The sequence below is a fragment of the Gymnogyps californianus genome, chromosome 1, assembly GCF_018139145.2.
Source record: "Gymnogyps californianus isolate 813 chromosome 1, ASM1813914v2, whole genome shotgun sequence".
Classification (NCBI taxonomy): Eukaryota; Metazoa; Chordata; class Aves; order Accipitriformes; family Cathartidae; genus Gymnogyps; species Gymnogyps californianus.
Genome location: NC_059471.1, coordinates 118,155,753 through 118,174,304, shown reverse-complemented (window position 1 = coordinate 118,174,304; position 18,552 = coordinate 118,155,753). Strand labels below are relative to the sequence as shown.

The 18,552-nt window shown below is 37.3% G+C and overlaps 1 protein-coding gene across 2 annotated transcripts in view; it reads left to right on the top strand.

Moving 5' to 3' along the window:
* The window catches only part of EPHA6 (EPH receptor A6), a 513,048-nt gene that overhangs the window by 259,756 nt on the left and 234,740 nt on the right, over positions 1–18,552 (top strand). For both annotated transcript variants that reach the window (XM_050915616.1, XM_050915617.1), the window contains 2 exons: positions 6,497–6,652; positions 16,207–16,542. In XM_050915616.1, coding sequence (XP_050771573.1) covers positions 6,497–6,652; positions 16,207–16,542 — 492 coding nt within the window. The remainder of the gene's footprint in view (positions 1–6,496; positions 6,653–16,206; positions 16,543–18,552) is intronic.

The window sequence follows — 18,552 nt, the reverse complement described above, 5'->3', positions numbered from 1 at the left end:
CCTTGTTTCTGCACAGTGGTGGAATAGAACAGGCCTTATTGGATTGCCCTTTTTATAAAGTGATCAGATATCAGAGGGGTAAGAGGACTTTAAAATTGGAATAATTATATATTGACAGAATATAACAAATATGAAAGATGTCAGTCTCATAGAGCATTAATGCGTATCAGTAAGCAATTTAAAAAAAATGTATGAGGTGGAAAAGCATAGCAAATTATGTGTTTCAGAAAGATTAAAACACCTCTTCCACAGCTACTGATGGTTGCCATTCATTGTAAATGACAACAGAGTCGTCTCTATTTTAATTTGATTGATGAGTTCTCAGCAAGCTATAAAAATCCCATTTTCATGAGAAATGTCTTCCCATACACAGACCAACAGTGTCAGACATACCTCAAAGTTGCTCCTAAGTTTCCTTTGGACTCCCCTTACTTCAACTAACTTGATAATCGTCAATTCAGATGTTGTAAAACTGAAACAACTGAAAACTGGAATGAACTTCTTCCTTTCACAATGACATGCTCCCACAGAGGAGTGAAAATGCTCCTTTTTTTTTTTAAAACAGCAAGGTTTATGACCTCTAAGATGACCACCATGTTTGCATTTTCTGGATTTTGTGTCTATACATCATGCGCCCTCCAGGCTGGGGAAGAACTTAATGGCCATGACAGCCTCGAGCAGTAAAGACTCTTCTGCAAGAGAGCCCACAACTGCATTTTGTAGTAATCGACCCGTGACCTTATTTACTGGACTGAGCAATTCAAAAGATCCTTAAAAATACTGTCCCATCCAGCACGAGATGAAACCCTCACTCCTCACTGCCTGAATAATGCCGCAAGACCAGGCCCTGCGGCCTGCCAGCCTACACACAGGTCAGCCTTCGGCTGCCTTCCCCTGGGTTTGGAAACATGTCCGGTTTCCCAGATGGATCTCAGTGAAGTATGGCTTTCTCTGCACTTGCTATAATGTATATCCAGCTATTGTTTTAGGTTGTTGGGGCACCACGGGAGCCGGCACCTCCCTGGGGGCCGGTAGTGGCGGGGGCTCCCTGGGGGCGGCCAGGCAGGCCCTGTCCCACTACCCTGGGCCTTTGGTGGTGGGCTGGGCTGGGATGTTGGTCCACAGGTGGGCCGAGCTTGGCAGGGCCTATGGCCAGGCAGGGCAGAGCTGTAGCCCGGGCAGGAACGAAGCCCTCGGCCAAAAGCAGCTCCCACAGGCAGGGGTTGGCCTCACGACCACTCTGTCAGGGAGCTTTTCCCCATGGCCCCAGGGGGATGGGGCTGCCCTCAGCTGCACTGCCTCTGAGCTGGTCCCGAGCCTCCACAGCCAAAGCCCTGGCAGGGGGATGTGCTTGGGGCCCTTAGGGGTGGTAACAGCCATAGACCAACCATGCAGCCATGCATGGGGAAGGGCAGCTTCCCACAGCATCTTGCACCACACACGTACCATCCTGTTTGGACCAGCTAAGATTGTATCTCATTTTATGCAGTAGGTGTACAATGCACCTCTAAAGTTTTTCCAGTCTGCTTCAGTACCTCTGCAAATAACATCAACAGTGCTAAACTGTTTTGCAGCTGCTTGATAAATGCCTTCTCCCACTATCTGCCCATGCTGGGAGGCTAGCAAGCCATGAATCACTTTCAAATCTTTAAGAGTGCACCAGAGCTTTGCGTAGTGTTAATTTCTCTTCATATGCATCTATGTATGATACAAACAAAACTAAGTGTCATATATTAACATTAAATAAGGAAAATGATATTAATTACAAATTTTCTATAGTTTAAAAACCTCATAGTCAAATTCTGATAAAGCTGTAGTAAAGCACATTTATAGATGTGTTATCTTTTATGAAGCCAATTAAATTATCAGTGCTTCTCTGCATGATCTCTGGTGTTTCATTGGAGAAAACTTTAGTGTCTTTGAATTGTTCATTCAGATACCCTGCTAATTACTTAACCGTTAAGACAATACATTATCTTCCCCCAGGCTTTACAAAAGTCAAATCTCATACAGTTCGTATAATTAGTAACTCACAAAGTCACTTCTGTTAGATAACGTTAGGGAAAATAAGATGCCTCCCAGTGATACAGAAGTTAGAAAAAAATACTCTGTGGTAACAAAGATAAAAACAAACTTTAGGGTTTTTTGAATAGGCATCATTAGAAGCTTTTTCAGATGGCAGCTTTTCATAGTTTAAATTTTAGTTTAGACTAACATATGCACAAATAATTTGTGAAAATGGTAGATGCAATAACTATTAGCTGATTAAAGAAAATGTTATGAGAAATACTTTGAAAATACTGATTTATCAACCCATACAAAATGAAACTTTCTGCATACATAAACATCTGGAACAAACTTTTAACTTATTTGTAATATATTTACATAGGGTACGATTTTGCACGGGAAAGATGGCTTTTTTCCTTCTCCAAATACAAAACCACAACCCATTTATAGTTAGAAGTTTCTGAGTTTCTGATTTGCCTATCAAGCAGTTCGTGCACTAAGTAATTTTGTGTGGCTGAAACTGCCACAGAAGAATAAACAATAGAAATAATAGAAAGCTAGGCAAAATCTGAGGAACTTGGTTAACATTAAGCATGTAAGTAAGCCTATTGATTAATCCCTTTACAGAGTCGTATCCTATTCCTTATTTTAGATAGCACGTGACTTTAGGACTCTAAAGTTGAATACAACATCTAGTGCTTGTGTATGGTTTGATATCACAACCTGCAGTCACACACAGTGATTTAAATGCAATAATGCAATCTGCAATCTCATAGCAGAACATTTACAAACCCCAGTTTTACAAAATGTTATGCATAAATCAGAAATTACAATGGAATGCATATACCATTGGCTCCTTTGTGCAATTTTCCTGTAAATTTTAATTGGAATTGCTGTGAGCTACAGTTGGCTTACAGTGGTCTTATACAGCCTTAAGCTCCACAAAGACACCTAAGGCCAAAGAGGCAGAGAGATTCTTTTTCTTTTCTTCAGAGGGAGACATATCTCTGAAATCACAGCAGTTGAGGCATTTCCTAAATGAGCTTTTAAAAACCTGGGTAGTAACTCTAGTGCTTGCAAATTTTCTGTGGAAAATGGTAAATTTAGCAATTTGTTTTGTTAATTGTGCCACTGAAACACAATATTTGTTAGCAGAGTCTAAGCTTAGATATGTACAGCAGCTGAAGTGCTGTATTTCAGACTTGTGATGCTTATTCATGATTTTGATAGAGTAACAGTTTATTTTCTTTCACCTTGAATGTTGGCAATCAGCACTGAGTTATCCAGAGAGGTGAGTTATCCCAAGCTTGTGATCATTTGGGGGTTTTCAGCTCGTGTTATTTTATCTTGTTAATGAAGGGCTGGTTTTTATTTGAAAGTATCCAATAATCACGGTTGTGTGATTCTACATTTGGATGGGGAGTGGGTTATCAATAGCTTTGTAAACTTATCCATAGAAAAGCTTCCCTGATATCTTCCTGTCCTGATTTCGGCTGGGATAGAGTTAATTTTCTTCTTAGTAGCTGGTACAGTGCTGTGTTTTGGATTTAGTGTGAGAATACTGTTGATAACACACTGATGTTTTTGTTGTTGCTAAGTAGTGCTTATCTTAAGCCAAGGATTTTTCAGTTTCCCATGCTCTGCCAGCAAGCAGGTGTGCAAGGAGCTGGGAGGGAGCAGAGCCGGCGCAGCTGACCTGAACTAGCCACAGGGATATTCCATACCATGGAATGTCATGCCCAGTATATAAACAGGGGGGAGTTGGCTGGGAGGGGTGGATCGCTGCTGGGGCATCGGTCAGTGGGTGGTGAGCAATTGCATTGTGCATCACTTGTCTTTTCTTGGGTGTTATTTCTTTTTTTTTGTAATATTCCTTTTCATTACAATTATTATATTATTATTAGTAGTAGTAGTTAATAGTGTATTTTATTTTACTTTAGTTATTAAACTGTTCTTATCTCAACCCACAAATTTTACTTTTTTTTACTCCTCCCCATCCCACTGGGAGGGGGAAGCGGCTGCGTGGTGCTTAGTTGCTGGCTGGGGTTAAGCCACGACACTTCCTCTGCCTCAGAATTTGTGGTACATACCTGGCTTAATGGATAAATGTATTTGGGTTGGCTTCAAAAGAAGTAAAATTATCTACTTATTCATCCATTATTTTTTCCCCCCATCTTTTCCATGAGTATGTATGTGCTTTCTTTTAAGAGGCATACCATATCAAAACCATAATTGCTTTAAATACGTTACAGAATACCATTTCAGAATAAAACATTTACTTTTCTAAATTGGAAATGAATCTTCCCCTTGAGTTTTATTTTGGAATAGTGAACTGCTTGAAGTTTAAACAAAATATTTCTCTTGAAAGAGAATGATATGTTTCTTTTGATCCAAAATGGTTTGTCATTTGGGGGACAGCAGGGAGGAAGGAATGATTTCAGAACTGACAGACATGAATTTCAGAAGTAATAAGGATTTTAAAGAGCGCTCATTTTGCTTTTAGTGAAACTGTAACCTGGAATTGCCAACTCTTCAATCACAAACTTCTTTGTATCACACCACGTATATGAAAGGTAGCTATTAAAAGCAAGAATTTAATATTCATCCTTAGATAAGCCAGGACAGGATTTGGGCATGAGAAAAGAAGAAAGGAGCAGGCAAGCGTAACACCCTTCCCCGATTTTGCTTTACCTCCTCTCTTCCTTCCTTCCAGCAAAGCTAAGAGGAGTCAGTGCCTACAGCCTATATCTACAAAGCTGCCTTCTTCCATGCACCAAACCTGCTGTCTTTCCAATCAGTAGAAAATTACCCCTCACTAATCACAATTGTATCAGACCAGTAGCTTTCTTTCAAGGGGAAAATCCCTGCTTTTCCCACCCTTCTTATCTCTAACACCAGAAATACTTTTTTTTTTCTGTCAGTGACAGCAGGGCAGGATTCCTCCCTAATGTCTATTCAGCAAAATGAGAAGAACACACTGGGAAGAGAACTGCTGAAACTGTTGGGTCAAAATTAAGCACTTAAAATTACATTTGAAAAATTGGCTCTTGGATTCTGATAGGCAATCGACTGTTATCTTTTTCAGCCCCATCTTCTCACTCCTTTTCCCTCAGCTACTAGTGAAACTGCTTTTATATTAAGCAAGTCCTTTGGAATCAGAAGCAAAACTGATCCGTGTATATGTTATCTATGAGTTAATACTTTTTAGTAACTCACTTAATATGAACTGACAGTGAATCCATAAAATGCATACTTTTGGGTACTTTTTAAATAACACCTCATTTTAATATTGTTATTTTGTCTTATTAGAAGAGAAGGAGGTACTGCCTAGTTCCTCTAGCAATGTAAAGAAAATAGTCTTGAATATGTCAAAATGAGAAAAAGCCACATGTATCTTTGAAAAGATATTTTTAGCAATGGTTTCCATTGTACTGCTGGAGGAGTCAGAAGGAATATGAGTCTGTACAGTCTATACATGTTTGATTGCTCTTTCATTTGTTTCAGTTCTGTTTTCGGATTGGGAAGCCAGAAGACAGTAACTGCAATACATACTGGCATGTGTAAATGTGGTAGCTGGCAGCAGAAGGAAAGAAATCTCTGTTTAAACATGTGTGATGAAGTCTGAGGATGGTTTTAAAATAATATTTCAGAATGCAAACCTGGCAGATTCATCATAAGATTTATTTTAACAAATTGTTTCTGCTTTAAAGGCCAGTGAAAAGGCATGTAAGGTTGTGCTGTTAAGAACGGCAGAGGACCCCTGCTCCAAGTAACTGGGAACGTGGTGAGCTCTGACCATCACAACATCCCCCGTCCCCAGGGAAGCTGCCATCCAGGTTGTTTCCTGACACAATTAAGAGTAGCCTCAGGCTTGCAGTAGTTTGCGCTAGAGGGTGTCGGCATCTCCTTCCTACATCTCTGAAGGTGGTTATAGCAGCCTCTCAGGCCAACAGGGTGCAGAGGACCCAGCTGATGTAGCCCTTCTGTCAGAGGCTTCTCAGGGGACTGCAGGCAATTCAGACCCATTTATAAATATATAGGGATGTCATCCTTGTCTCATCAAGGCGTTATGAGGGTAAACATACTAAGCATTGCAAGTCTCCATTACTTAAATAAGGAAACCATATAAATAGCTTTGGTGGATAAGAACTTTCTTATTAACAGATGGAACCTACATAAAAAATAGATAATGTGCTTTTGTTTAGTGATATTAGTGAAGTTGTCTAGCTAACGATTTCAAACAGCAGTGAGGACTGTCTGTAAATTTGGAAACTGTCTCTTTTAATGATTTCCCATTATATACCAAGAATAGATTTATTTTTTTTTTAAGTCCATATACCACAATAAAAACTGTGAAGAATTGTATGATCAAAATAGCATATATATCTAGGTTGGAAAGGAAAGAAGGTGCATTATAACTTAATGGAACAGATTTTACTTATGACCAAAACTTGCTTCTATTAATGAAACTTATTTTCTTGTTTTGCAGCTTGCAGGCCTGGATTCTATAAAGCATTTGCTGGAAATGTAAAGTGCTCCAAGTGCCCTCCACACAGTTTGACTTATGTAGAAGCAACTTCTGTCTGTCAGTGTGAGAAAGGTTACTTCAGAGCTGAGAAGGACCCACCAACTATGGCATGTACCCGTAAGTCTGATCAGTACCAGTGTCTGCAATTCTCTTCTCCTATGCCTCATTTCTTTATTTTTTTATTTAAAAAAATGACATGAGTTTGTACATTTTGTGAAGAATTCCATTCAAGATAACCAAAAGAGATTTTTAAAATCAAGATTCAAACAGCATATTTCTATTTAGTCTAGATATCCCTAAAAATACTCACATGTTTCTTAGTTTGGTGACCTTTTAACTTCTAGTTCTGAGAGGTAATACAAGGTGTGTAATCATTGTCATATAGATAACAATGTTGAGTTTTAACTACCAGTATCTATTTTAAAGACACGAAAATATGCTTATACAAAAACTTTCAAAAAACTGAGGAGTCACATAAAGAAAAAAAATATGACATACTCTACTGTCTCCCCAGATGTAAATGAAAATTATAAGACAAATATCATCCCAACACAATCGAATAAAAACTAAACTCTCTAAAGAGGACAATAAAATCATAAAAAGAAAGAAAAAAAGATTTATCCAATCAGGAGATACAACCCTCTTGCATATCATCTTCTTTCAACAGAGAGTTACTCCCTCTTATACAACTGTGATAATGAAAATTCTTTAGATTTTTTGATAATTTTTAAAATACAACATTTTGTGATTTTTGACTAACCTAAATTTGTCATTAAGACAAAACTGATGCCCAGCAATCTAGGGGCAGAAATTCTGACTGAGAAGAGATTTGTATTACTTTGATGAATGTGCACACATCTAGAAACATAAAGCATAAATTTCCTTTTCACTTAATAAAATATTTCTCATAGATTTTCATATATGGTTCATTACTCACCGGGATTCATTTATTGATCATAAAGCAACTATATCTGTTTAATATCAGAACTGGGAACAAACAGTAGCATTTAAAAATCTGTGGGTGAAATACTATATTTACATATCAAATCCTATTATTTAATAAAGATGATTAAAATCTGCAAAATTTTCTAAGATACCTAGTTTTCTGTGTAGCATTTTGTTAGCTCTTTTGGTGGAGGATTTGATTCTAGTACATTTTGTGGCACAGGCCTCTTGTTAAGAGAATTCTAAAAAAATTAACATGTTAAATGCATGAAGTATTTTAACAGACTAAGTATACAAAAAGCTTAAGAGATAAAACCATAAAAACAAAGTACAGTTGCAATAACCATCAGTGTAGAGACATAATTTTGCTATATCTACACTGTGTAAGGCAGCACCATGTAAAAATAACTGAGCTGACAGAATTGAACTACTTCCTGTGCTCATGCTAGTCTCTCCAAATGGCACTGTACTGGGCAAACTGGGAATATACCACATACTTTGGAGCTGATTTACAAAGTCATAGGCACTCTGTAATCCTGAGGTCATTACGTAGACCAAGACATTGTCCATCCACTAAAATCAGATGGATGTCCATCCATCTAATTTTAATAAGAGGAATGAAAATTACATTAGGATAATTTTTAGTGATGGTCCCTAAAAATGGCATTCCTCAGATCTAAGGCACTTAGCAGAAAGTTGTCTAATCTAACCATGGGGTTTTCAGAGGGTAAGGGTAAGTCCCAGCTTCCAGCTACTTAAGGGACATAGGGTTCAGAGAGGCACCCCAGTCCAACACACAAAATCTGCTGTCAGCTCGCTCTGGAGCAAGGCACATAGGCCTATCTTTTTGCACAAAATATGTGAAGGAATAAACAATGTTGTTCCAGACTTCCCACAGGAAAATGGTGATTACAAATAATTCCACTCAAATGAGTGCCCCAAGCACAGGCTATTAAAAACTTACCCACAGAACTAACACACATCCCAGGTGCTCTTGACAGTTTCATGCTTAGAAAGATGGTTTCACTCACGCATTATGCAGATGTGGTTCCATATTATTTATAAGTCATTGATTTTTCATCTCCAAAAGACAGTTCTTCTTTGAAAAAATTACTAATACATGGCATTATGCTTCCATAATTATCTTTAAGGGCACAATTTTAAGCTCTGCTACCCATTAGTATTGCTAAGGTAGGGAGGAGAATGAGAGCCCTGTGGCATCAGGGAGCAGGTACCTACGACACCCCGGTGCTTTCCCAACAAAAGCAGGGTGCTAAGAGCTGCTTTGGCCGAAAACTGTCAGGGAAGACTTGCTGCCAGACCTCTCCATTCCTGCTGGGGATGTCAGCCAAAGCAACCAAGTGAGTGGAGGCAGGGAAGAAATTAACCACAACAGAGGTACCAGTGCCCCATCTGACCCCAACTTGGTAGAAATAAGAAATAAAGGATACAGTGAACCACATTCTAGTTTCTTCCTTGCTCTTGGTTCAGTGCTACCATGCATTGCTTCTCATTCAGCCTAGACTGCAAGGTATCAGTACTTCATTGACTGTAACAGCAGATGTATTCATCTTATACCTACGATGATGATGATTTCACTAATTGTCAGCTCTGCAAATGACACCGAGACTCTTGACAGGCAGACTGCGTTCTTATCTCCTTGCACATCATCAGTAATGAAGAGTCTGCAGGCCAAATTATTCCCTAAGTGATATCTTTAGCCCCACTGCTTTCAAATTATGCTCTCAGTTATTAAAATTATGTTTCTGTCATAAATACAACCTCACTGCCTTCGGTGGGTCTGTGCAGATGTGGCTAATTTAAATTTAATAAACAAAGATACAGATATGAGTAGAATTTAGATTGTTCCTTCCAAACTGTCATGCTTTACTGTAATAAAAGGAGTTGAAAAGTTAGGAAAAAAATGAGCCAATTTGACTAAATAGGGATAAAAGTTTGTGCAGGAAGAAAATGCCTTTTCTACATAACTGCTTTTGGGGCAGATCTGCATTTTTGATGTTCATTTGCAAATTTGTATCCTGACATGTGAGATGTGACATAAGAGATTAGAATTTTTTCTTGTGGCTTTTTAAATGAGAGTTGTTCTTGAATTAAACACAGAATGAATATTGGATTCCTCTTACAAATTTCTTCATATTCAAACATTTTGAACCAACCGTATTCGTATCTATTTTATTTGCTTCCCCAGGTCCTGCAAAGCAATATGCCTAAGATAGGTAGATATTTTATTCTGTCTCTCTTTTTATACCTGTATAGGGTTAGACAGTATTCCTCACTCCAGAATTTTTCCTCAGTACTGGAAAACTTGCATATGCAGCATTATGGAAAATACGGACCTTGATTTAAGAGACTATGAAATTAAGAGTTTAGCTTCAAGCATCCACTTTTTTCAAGATGAGCTTCAAATCTAATTTAATTAATTCTGTGAAAGTACATACTGTATGCTTTTCCAAAATCATACAGTTCCCATTTTTACTTCATGTAACTGTATTTTGTAAAAAAAGTGTGCACTTTGCAGAAAAGCATAATAGAAATCTGATTTTAATAAGAGGAATGAAAATTACATTAGGATATATTGTTAATCTCTTTCTCCTAGCCTTTTTTCATTTGATTGGCACTTGTTATCAATCTCTTGCTGCTACTCTTTCTCCTTATTGTATTTCTTTGCCATATGCGAGTACTCTATCAGTGATCTGTCTGCATACACCGTGAGCAACAAATAGCATCATATCTAATCCCCTGTCTGATTTCTCTGTACATAAACTCTAACATTTCCCACTATAATGTAATTGGATAAATTGATCCATCTTCTCAAGGTCAAAGGCAGGCAGGCTTATATTGGGTGTCCAAGTCTGAATGCATCTCTTTTCATGTTACACTTAAACAATTTTGAACCCAACAAACTTATGCTCTGTTCAGTAACCTCTGCCACAAACTGTATCCTCTATTTTTAAGAGTCAACACTGTATTCCAGCAGCAAAATCAAACAACATGCTCGAAGCCTTTGACTCTACTGCCTCTGTTGTTGTTTTTGTATATATACTGGTTTGCAATTTATCATTACGCTCAGACTTGGAGTATTGGTTCACAGTCATTGGCTTCCATTCTTCCTGCCTGCCTCACACAAAAAGAATAAGTGATTCTGAAAAGGAAAAAATGTAATACAGCATTCTACATCAAGTGACACTACTTATCTATGCTACATGTATGTATGCATATAAAATAGCAATTATGAACTCAAGGGGCACAGCCAGATGCTGATTCTGAGTATTCTGAGAAGACAATGGTTAATTTTTGCCCTTCTGCTGTAAATTCAGTAGTCAAATAAAAAAACACACACTTCTAAGAGTCCAATGGTTGGTAACGGACAGTTCTCACTTAAAAAACAACAAAGCTTTTTTCCAGCAGTCATTACTCCCTAGTGTTTAAAATACTGCATTGCCCTCACTAGACTTCTGCAGTGTTGGGTTTGCTCCTGTCTCCTTCCATAAAGGGCAAAATGCACTTCACCTTCACAGAGGGAGAGGATATGCAAAGCAAGATGAGGTGCGAAGCACTGCATGAGGTTTAAACTCAGCTCTGTTGCTTTTGGAGTGGGCCTGCTTCTCCATAAGACATCAATGCCAGTCTACTCCAGAGAGTGTAGAAATACTTCTTACGTTATAATTTGTGAATGAAGCAAAAGACATTGCTCACACTCCGGCTGTGTTTCATGTAAGAAGCAGAAGAGCTGCATTTATTTTAATGCTCATCCATCTGAACTGCGTTTTACTCTTCTGCAAAAAATCCAGTCATTAATTTTGCTGTGAGGAAAGGATCCATCATTTTCACCAATATACTTGTTTTCCTTAAAAATCAATATAAGGAAATCCCTGAGAGCTTTGCACACAGATGTCTGCAGAAGGATTATTGCTGCCAAGTTTTTCCAATGTGTCAAATAATCTTTGTATAATTTATAAATGATAACAAAGCAATCAGGCTACATTCATAAAAGCCCAGTGACACATAATTTAGCTGAATCTGAGGATTAGAATTAATTGTCTCTCTTTGTTCCAAGTTCTAAATCTTAGTAAATGATTCACTGCATGTCATTACAGCTTAATATTTGCATGAAATCACAGTTTAACTGGCATAATTTAACAGCAATTAAAAAGCTATTTAATCGTCATGCAAATTGGCATGAGGGGCCTTGAGTATGAAGTGTGTCTGAGGTTTTTTTCAGTATTTGCAGGCGGACAGTCATATACTTTCAGACACTTCTAACATAATTGATAATGTTCTCCCTATTCATTGAAATATGAATGTACAATAATTCATGTTTTCTCTTATGACTGAGGATTAAGTCCCAAATCATGAATATAACAACCTTCACTCTCTAGTACAAATAAAAAAGAAATTTAAAAGAAAAGTGTATTTTATCTACTGTATTGGTTCTTCTGCTGATGCCATCTACATATAGTATAACAAAAATCTGATAGAAAATGAAAATTGACAAAGCCAGACAAAACTCTCCTATTGCCTGGATTCATATTAATTCCTGGTTTGGCTTACTAAAGTTGATGAAGTAACATAAAAAAACCTGAGCTGTGATGACCCGTTGTCATAATATCTATAGTTTATGTAAGATTAAATTTAAGCCAGTTTTAAAACGTTGGCTCCAATCCTTTGAGCAATTGCACACATGCTTAGCTTTAAGTGCATGAGTATTACCAATTATTTCAAGGGGATTACTGATCCACTTGAAGTTATGCACATATGTAAGTGAGATTAAGGCTCATCCTCCATATTGCTAAAACTCCTCATTGGTTTTAACAGTGGGAATTTGTTAAGACCAGTCATTTTTTAATTCTCACAGCATGTTTTTAGAGGAAACATAATTATTCCTGTCTTCTGCACATAAATAATAAGAACTGAAGCTGAAGTAATCTGTGCTAGTTTTAGCTTATTCCAATCTCAGGACTGTTTTCCAGAGTAGCTAGAACCATCAACCTCACAGTGATTTTATGAGAAGTTGTCGTGGTTTAACCCCAGCCAGCAACTAAGAACCACACAGCCGCTTGCTCACTCCACCCGCCCCCATCCCCCCCGCCCTGGGATGGGGGAGAGAATCGGGAAAAAAAAGATAAAACTTGTGAGTTGAGATAAAGACAGTTTAATAGGACAGAAAAGGAAGGCAAAATAATAGTAGTAATAATAATAATGATGATGATGATGATGATGGAGTATACAAAACAAGTGATGCACAATACAATTGCTCACCACCTGCTGACCGATGCCCAGCCAATCCCCGAGCCACGGTGCCCCCTGGCCAGCTCCCTGTGGTTTATATACTGGGCACGACATAATATGGTATGGAATACCTCTTTGGCTTGTTTGGGTCAGCTGTCCTGGCTGTGTCCCCTCCCAGTTTCTTGTGCACCCCTAGCTTCCACTGGCAGGGCACTATGAAAAGCTGAAAAGTCCTTGACTTAGTATAAACACTGCTTAGCAACAACTAAAACATCACTGTGTTATCAACATTATTCTCATTCTAAATCCAAAACACAGCACTATACCAGCTACTGAGAAGAAAATTAACTTTATTCCAGCCGAAACCAGGACAGAAGTTTAGAGATTTGTAAATCTGATACACTCTAAGGTTGTAGGGGCTTTTGGACCACATCAGCATCTTCAAGGCTGTACCTTGTCTCTGATTTCCACACCACTGGAAAATTATCTATCAATATAATTAGCCTTTGTTAACAAGTTGCATTTATAAATACTTACATATTATAGTATTTCAAATGCTTCAGTGTTAGACTTATCACAAGGTCACAAAGACCACGAAGGAAATACTCAAAATATTCTCTGTGACCATAAAAATTGCAAATTACAAATATAATTTTCATCTGACAGGTTCCAGAAATATCGATCTTCAGTACAAATGAGCCACATACCGTTCAGCTAAATGGTTCCTTGGTACGCTGAAAAATAACTGGTCTTTACTATCCGGGGCTTTTTGACTGCTAACTATGAACTCTGCACAAATAGATATACAAATAAATACTCACACATTCAAAATATTTTAAACTTTCTTGTCCACTAAAAAAATGCAAAGCAATGGAACACCTCCAAATATTTTAATTATCAAGTGCTTGAAATCCAGCAGCTAAATCATCATTTACTTTAGGGCAAAAATCATTTTAACGAAAACATAGTCTCAGTTATTTAAAGTTACAAATAAATACCAGAAAGAAAAAAGCAACTCAAATGTTCAACTGCAGTTCACAGAAAACCTTAACGTTTATTAGTTCACATTAGCCCTCCCACACCATACAAACTTTTTTTCCCTTTACAAGCATTCCAGCATTTATACCCACATTTATGCCACATAAGTAAACAAATAGCATCACTTAAAAATTACAAATACGGGTGAATAGTGACTTTTTTCTGCAACTATCGTTGCCTCTTTCCTTCATTAAAGTTAGTATTCATTCTTGCTGCTATGTGTAGGTACAACTGTATAGATCTTTACTGCTATACAGTTTATTAGCAAAATTTAAGATATAGTAATGTTTTCTGTTATAGTCCATTTTAGTATTCACGGTCATCTTTAAGAATTAAGAACTTGAATAAATGTATTTATTTCAGTTGTAGGTGCATATTTCAGAACCACTCATGGGCTTGATTTTCTAAATCCCTACATTTTGTGAGGTCAAATAAATAGCAAAAAGTTGGAAAATCAAATCAGCCTATCAGTGCTGTAGTAATTGCAGATCTTAAGGAAAAAAGAAATAATGGAATTGAATTATTAGAAAAAAAGTAGTATATTTTTAATTTTTTTTTTCCTGAGATTTGAGATCCTGATTTATGTATGAAATGTTAGGAGGAGCTTTGATATTTTGTTTTCCTTCCTAATGCAAAGTTCTGACCATTTATCTGACCATCCTTTGGGCACAAGATCTTTCCCTCGTGCTACAAGTTGTAGAACTGGAATTTACAACAGTGTTGATCAATATTTTTGTTTGTTTGTTTAGTTCTTCTCTCATTGTCTTAAAGTTTTTATAAAGGGCATTATGATATTTTAATTATCTGACTCTCTCTGATTTACTGTGCCACTCAATTTGTTGGGTGAAATACACTCTGTGTAAGAATTAGCTGGTGTCATTTGCAAATGTTTCACATAGTCTTTCGGTCTGTGTAAGAGGCCCTGAAGTAATGAAAAGCTCACTCAAAGTTTGAACAGTATCACAATCAAAACTTTATACTTAAGTCTTGCTGGCAGGTTGTATAAATGATGAAAAGTTGCAAAGCAAGCTGAAAGTTTTCAAAGTTCTGCTAACCATTGGCTAAGCAATCCATGTGCACTGTGATTTTATGTTGAGAGCTGGGAATATAATGCTTATTCAACTCAGTCAGATCAAAAAACCCCAGAGATCGCCAGTTGAGTTTACCACAGTCATCTTACGTATATCAAAATCTGGAGTATAAGGCCTTGCATTTTGCCAAATCTGTGTTTCTTACATAATTTTTATGGGCATACTTTGGGACTATATACAAATTGTTTTTGAAAACTATGTGTCTGTAAGTGCTTGGTTGAAATATGTTAAGTGGAAGAAGAAGAATATAATAAGAAATGGAGATAAGATTATTCAAACTTCCTTTAACAATTTGTGCCTTCACCCCTTCATTAATTCCTATCTGAAAAATCATTAGGTGGTAAAGTTCTTCCATCAGACTGTGGAAGCTAATATATAAAGCCTCAGATGATTTACATGTGATCCTACACAGTAAGTCAGCATAACAGCTTAAAACTTACTGGACATACCTTGACTATTGTGGGATCCATGGGAAATGGGTCACTCGTGGTTCATCTGACAGTACACAGAGAGCTTTACCACTTGCTTGCTAGCTGAAAGCTCTCCTATACTCTGCCTGCTGCTACTATCTTTGCATCCCTCCCCACAGCCTTCAAGAATTATTTTTTCTCCTGCTTTGCGGCCATCCTTTTAGACCTTTAACTTGCAAGGTTGATGTCTTCACTGTTATACTGATACTGATGAGGTGCCAGGTGGGAAAGAAAAAAAACTTGCAAACCATCTCTTGTGCCTAATAGTCTTGGCCTGTTGCCACCTGACTCTGTTAATGAACAGCAGCAAAGAAATTCCTGGGGATAAGCAGTGAAGGATAGAAAAAATATCTGGCACTGCAGAACTAATACAAACAATTTTACCTTTTGTAGTTATTCAAAAGCTGCTATTTATTTATTATTCAATTTGACTCTTATAATACATCAAAGATTATAAGTGTCAGAAAAGCCTACATTACTAGATGTAAAATAAAGAAATAAATTTTGTGGTTAAGGCTCTACCCCAGTATCCCACAAGATCAAGAGATATTTAGTACAAATTTGTGTTACCAAGTCTAGGTTTGACATTCCCAAGTCATTTTTATGTTGCCTTAAATTATTTCTGAATTAATTCTAATTTATTTAGATTATTCAGCTTTTTATGATGTCATCCATTTATTATTCCTGCTTAATTTTCAAGGATTGTAAGTATTTAGGTAATTTTTAATTTTTACATTGAACTTGTTATTGAAACATAACTCTTTTAGCTTCTATTTGCAAATAATTGCATTAAGACTAATATTTTTTCTTTTTTTTTTTTTTTCCCCTCCAAAATAGACAACTGTCACTTAACAGGCTTTTCCCTCTTTCTCTGCAGGGCCACCTTCTGCTCCGAGGAATGTGATTTTTAACATTAATGAAACAGCTCTCATGTTGGAATGGAGCCCCCCGAGTGATACCGGAGGAAGAAAAGATCTCACTTACAGTGTCATCTGTAAGAAATGTGGGTCGGATACCAGCCAGTGTGAGATTTGTGGGGGAGGTATCCGTTTCATCCCCAGGCACACAGGTCTCATCAACTCCTCTGTGACAGTGCTTGACTTTGTGTCGCACGTGAACTACACCTTTGAAATAGAAGCCACGAATGGGGTCTCGGAGCTGAGTTTCTCTCCCAAGCAGTTCACAGCTATCACGGTTACCACAGACCAAGATGGTAAGTCCCAGCACTGCATGTTTGTTACTGTGCCCCTGTCATCTATGCACTTATTAGGGAGATCATTTTGTTTCTTGGAAGTCTGGGTCAGCAAGTTAGGATGTTTTGCAGATTGTTAAATGTTTTTAAGTGCTTTTGGTGAGGGCTTCCAGCTTCTGCTGATGAGGGCATTAAATGCTTTTGGCAGTTGGCCCTTGACCCCATTACACAGGGCACAAAAACATACCTTCCTGCTTAAAATTAAGTGCAAGCTTTAACTACCTGAGACTAACTGTATCAGTGGTTCATCAGAACTGGAGTCTGCGTCTGGTGCTTTTCCAAGTCCTTCCTTACAATTTCAGTTTTGAAAGAGTAAAACACCACAGGTTATCCATTACAATTTTACAATTCAAAGGTGAAATGAAAGTGAACTCACTTCCTTTAGTATCCATGTTTCATAGTACTAATACAGCATGCTTCACTGTAAGATATTTCAACATCTGTATGGGCCATTTCCTTAGGTGAGGTATCCAAACAGATATTTTTGTTCCTTTAATTGTCCACTTTGCGTTATTGTTTTTGAGCTTTTTCTTCCCCCCATTTCAGTTCAAATTCATGTCCAAGGTCAACCTTTATGAGACACATGGGAAACTAAGAGAGCTCTATACTTTTGTTTATTTCTGCAAGTTTTTCCTCTTCCATCTTTAGAAATACTTACTATGCCAGGAAACAGCATCATAGGTTACCAACAAAGCAATCTATATACCAGTGTTATCTGCTGGCTTGTGTTACTGTAGATGAGAAGATTATTTCAAAATTATCCCTTTCTGACATTTGTTCCAGAAATGTTTTTCACCTACTGTGCAGTGACATTGCAACTGTAGCTGAAGTGTTTAATGCAGAACAGGAACTGAACTGGCAAAACTACTGTTTTGAGTAGAAGACCTTTGACAATATGAAAGTATATAGTAAAAGTGCTAATGTTCAGGAGGATCCTGTTATGTTCCACTTGTAGGAAGTTCCTGGGTTCTTTCACTGATCAGCCTAGCAAAAATCTGCTTACCTGTGTATCTGGGACAAGTAGTTTTGTTGATGAGTCAGTAATGACTTGTTTGCCTTTGGGCATACAAAAATTAACAGCTTGCTGTGATGATGATGATGATAATGACAATGATGATAATACTAATAATATTCATTAAAATCGATTAGAAAAAGCACAAAAACTACTCACACACCATTCATGTGACGATGGTAACAGAAGAGCTAATTATATAAGATCCCTAATGATATATGTCTTGCACTGAGAATTGCCTTAAGCTCTTAGGCTATGTATCAAGCTGCGAACCTGTATCTCTCTTTTCCTTTCTCATTAAAGGAAAAAAACCTGGTGCCAGAAACTACCCCTATGTATACTTTTCTAGATGTTTTGTTACATAGCACTAAATGCAAGTCACCAGGCATGCACAGGTGGAGGCCACCGGAGATACAGTCTGTGTTTAAACTGCCTAACAGCTGTGTGAACACAGCTTGTGATGTGTATTTAAGTGGTGAGCTTTTAAAAAAATAATGTCTTTTGCTGTTGTCTGTTCCTGGTTTAAGGATATAGATTTTCACTGCAGTTTACTCAAAACAGGGAAAAGATCAATGTTTTGATGATTTGTGACGCACTGACAGTAAAACTCTAGAGTGTAGACTGCTTGCATTCCCTATAATAATTCTTACATTACTAAACATGCTGTTGGAAGGGCTTCAGAGAATTTAAGACCAGATTTCCAGAATATTTGTCAGTTTATTTGGATATAAAAAGACAGCTTTGCAGGAGAAAGCATTGTAATAAATGAAATGGAGGCATCTATAAAATGTAGTTATAAAGATAAAACCATTTTTGTAGGCTTACAAACTGTGTAGTTGTATAAAATCATAAGCACAGTAACTATATATTTAGAAGTAAAAGAGAGAAAGATAATGTCATATGAAATATGGAAGAAAATCAGTGGAGTTTTCGTTGATGGAAATTATTGAGAGGTCAAT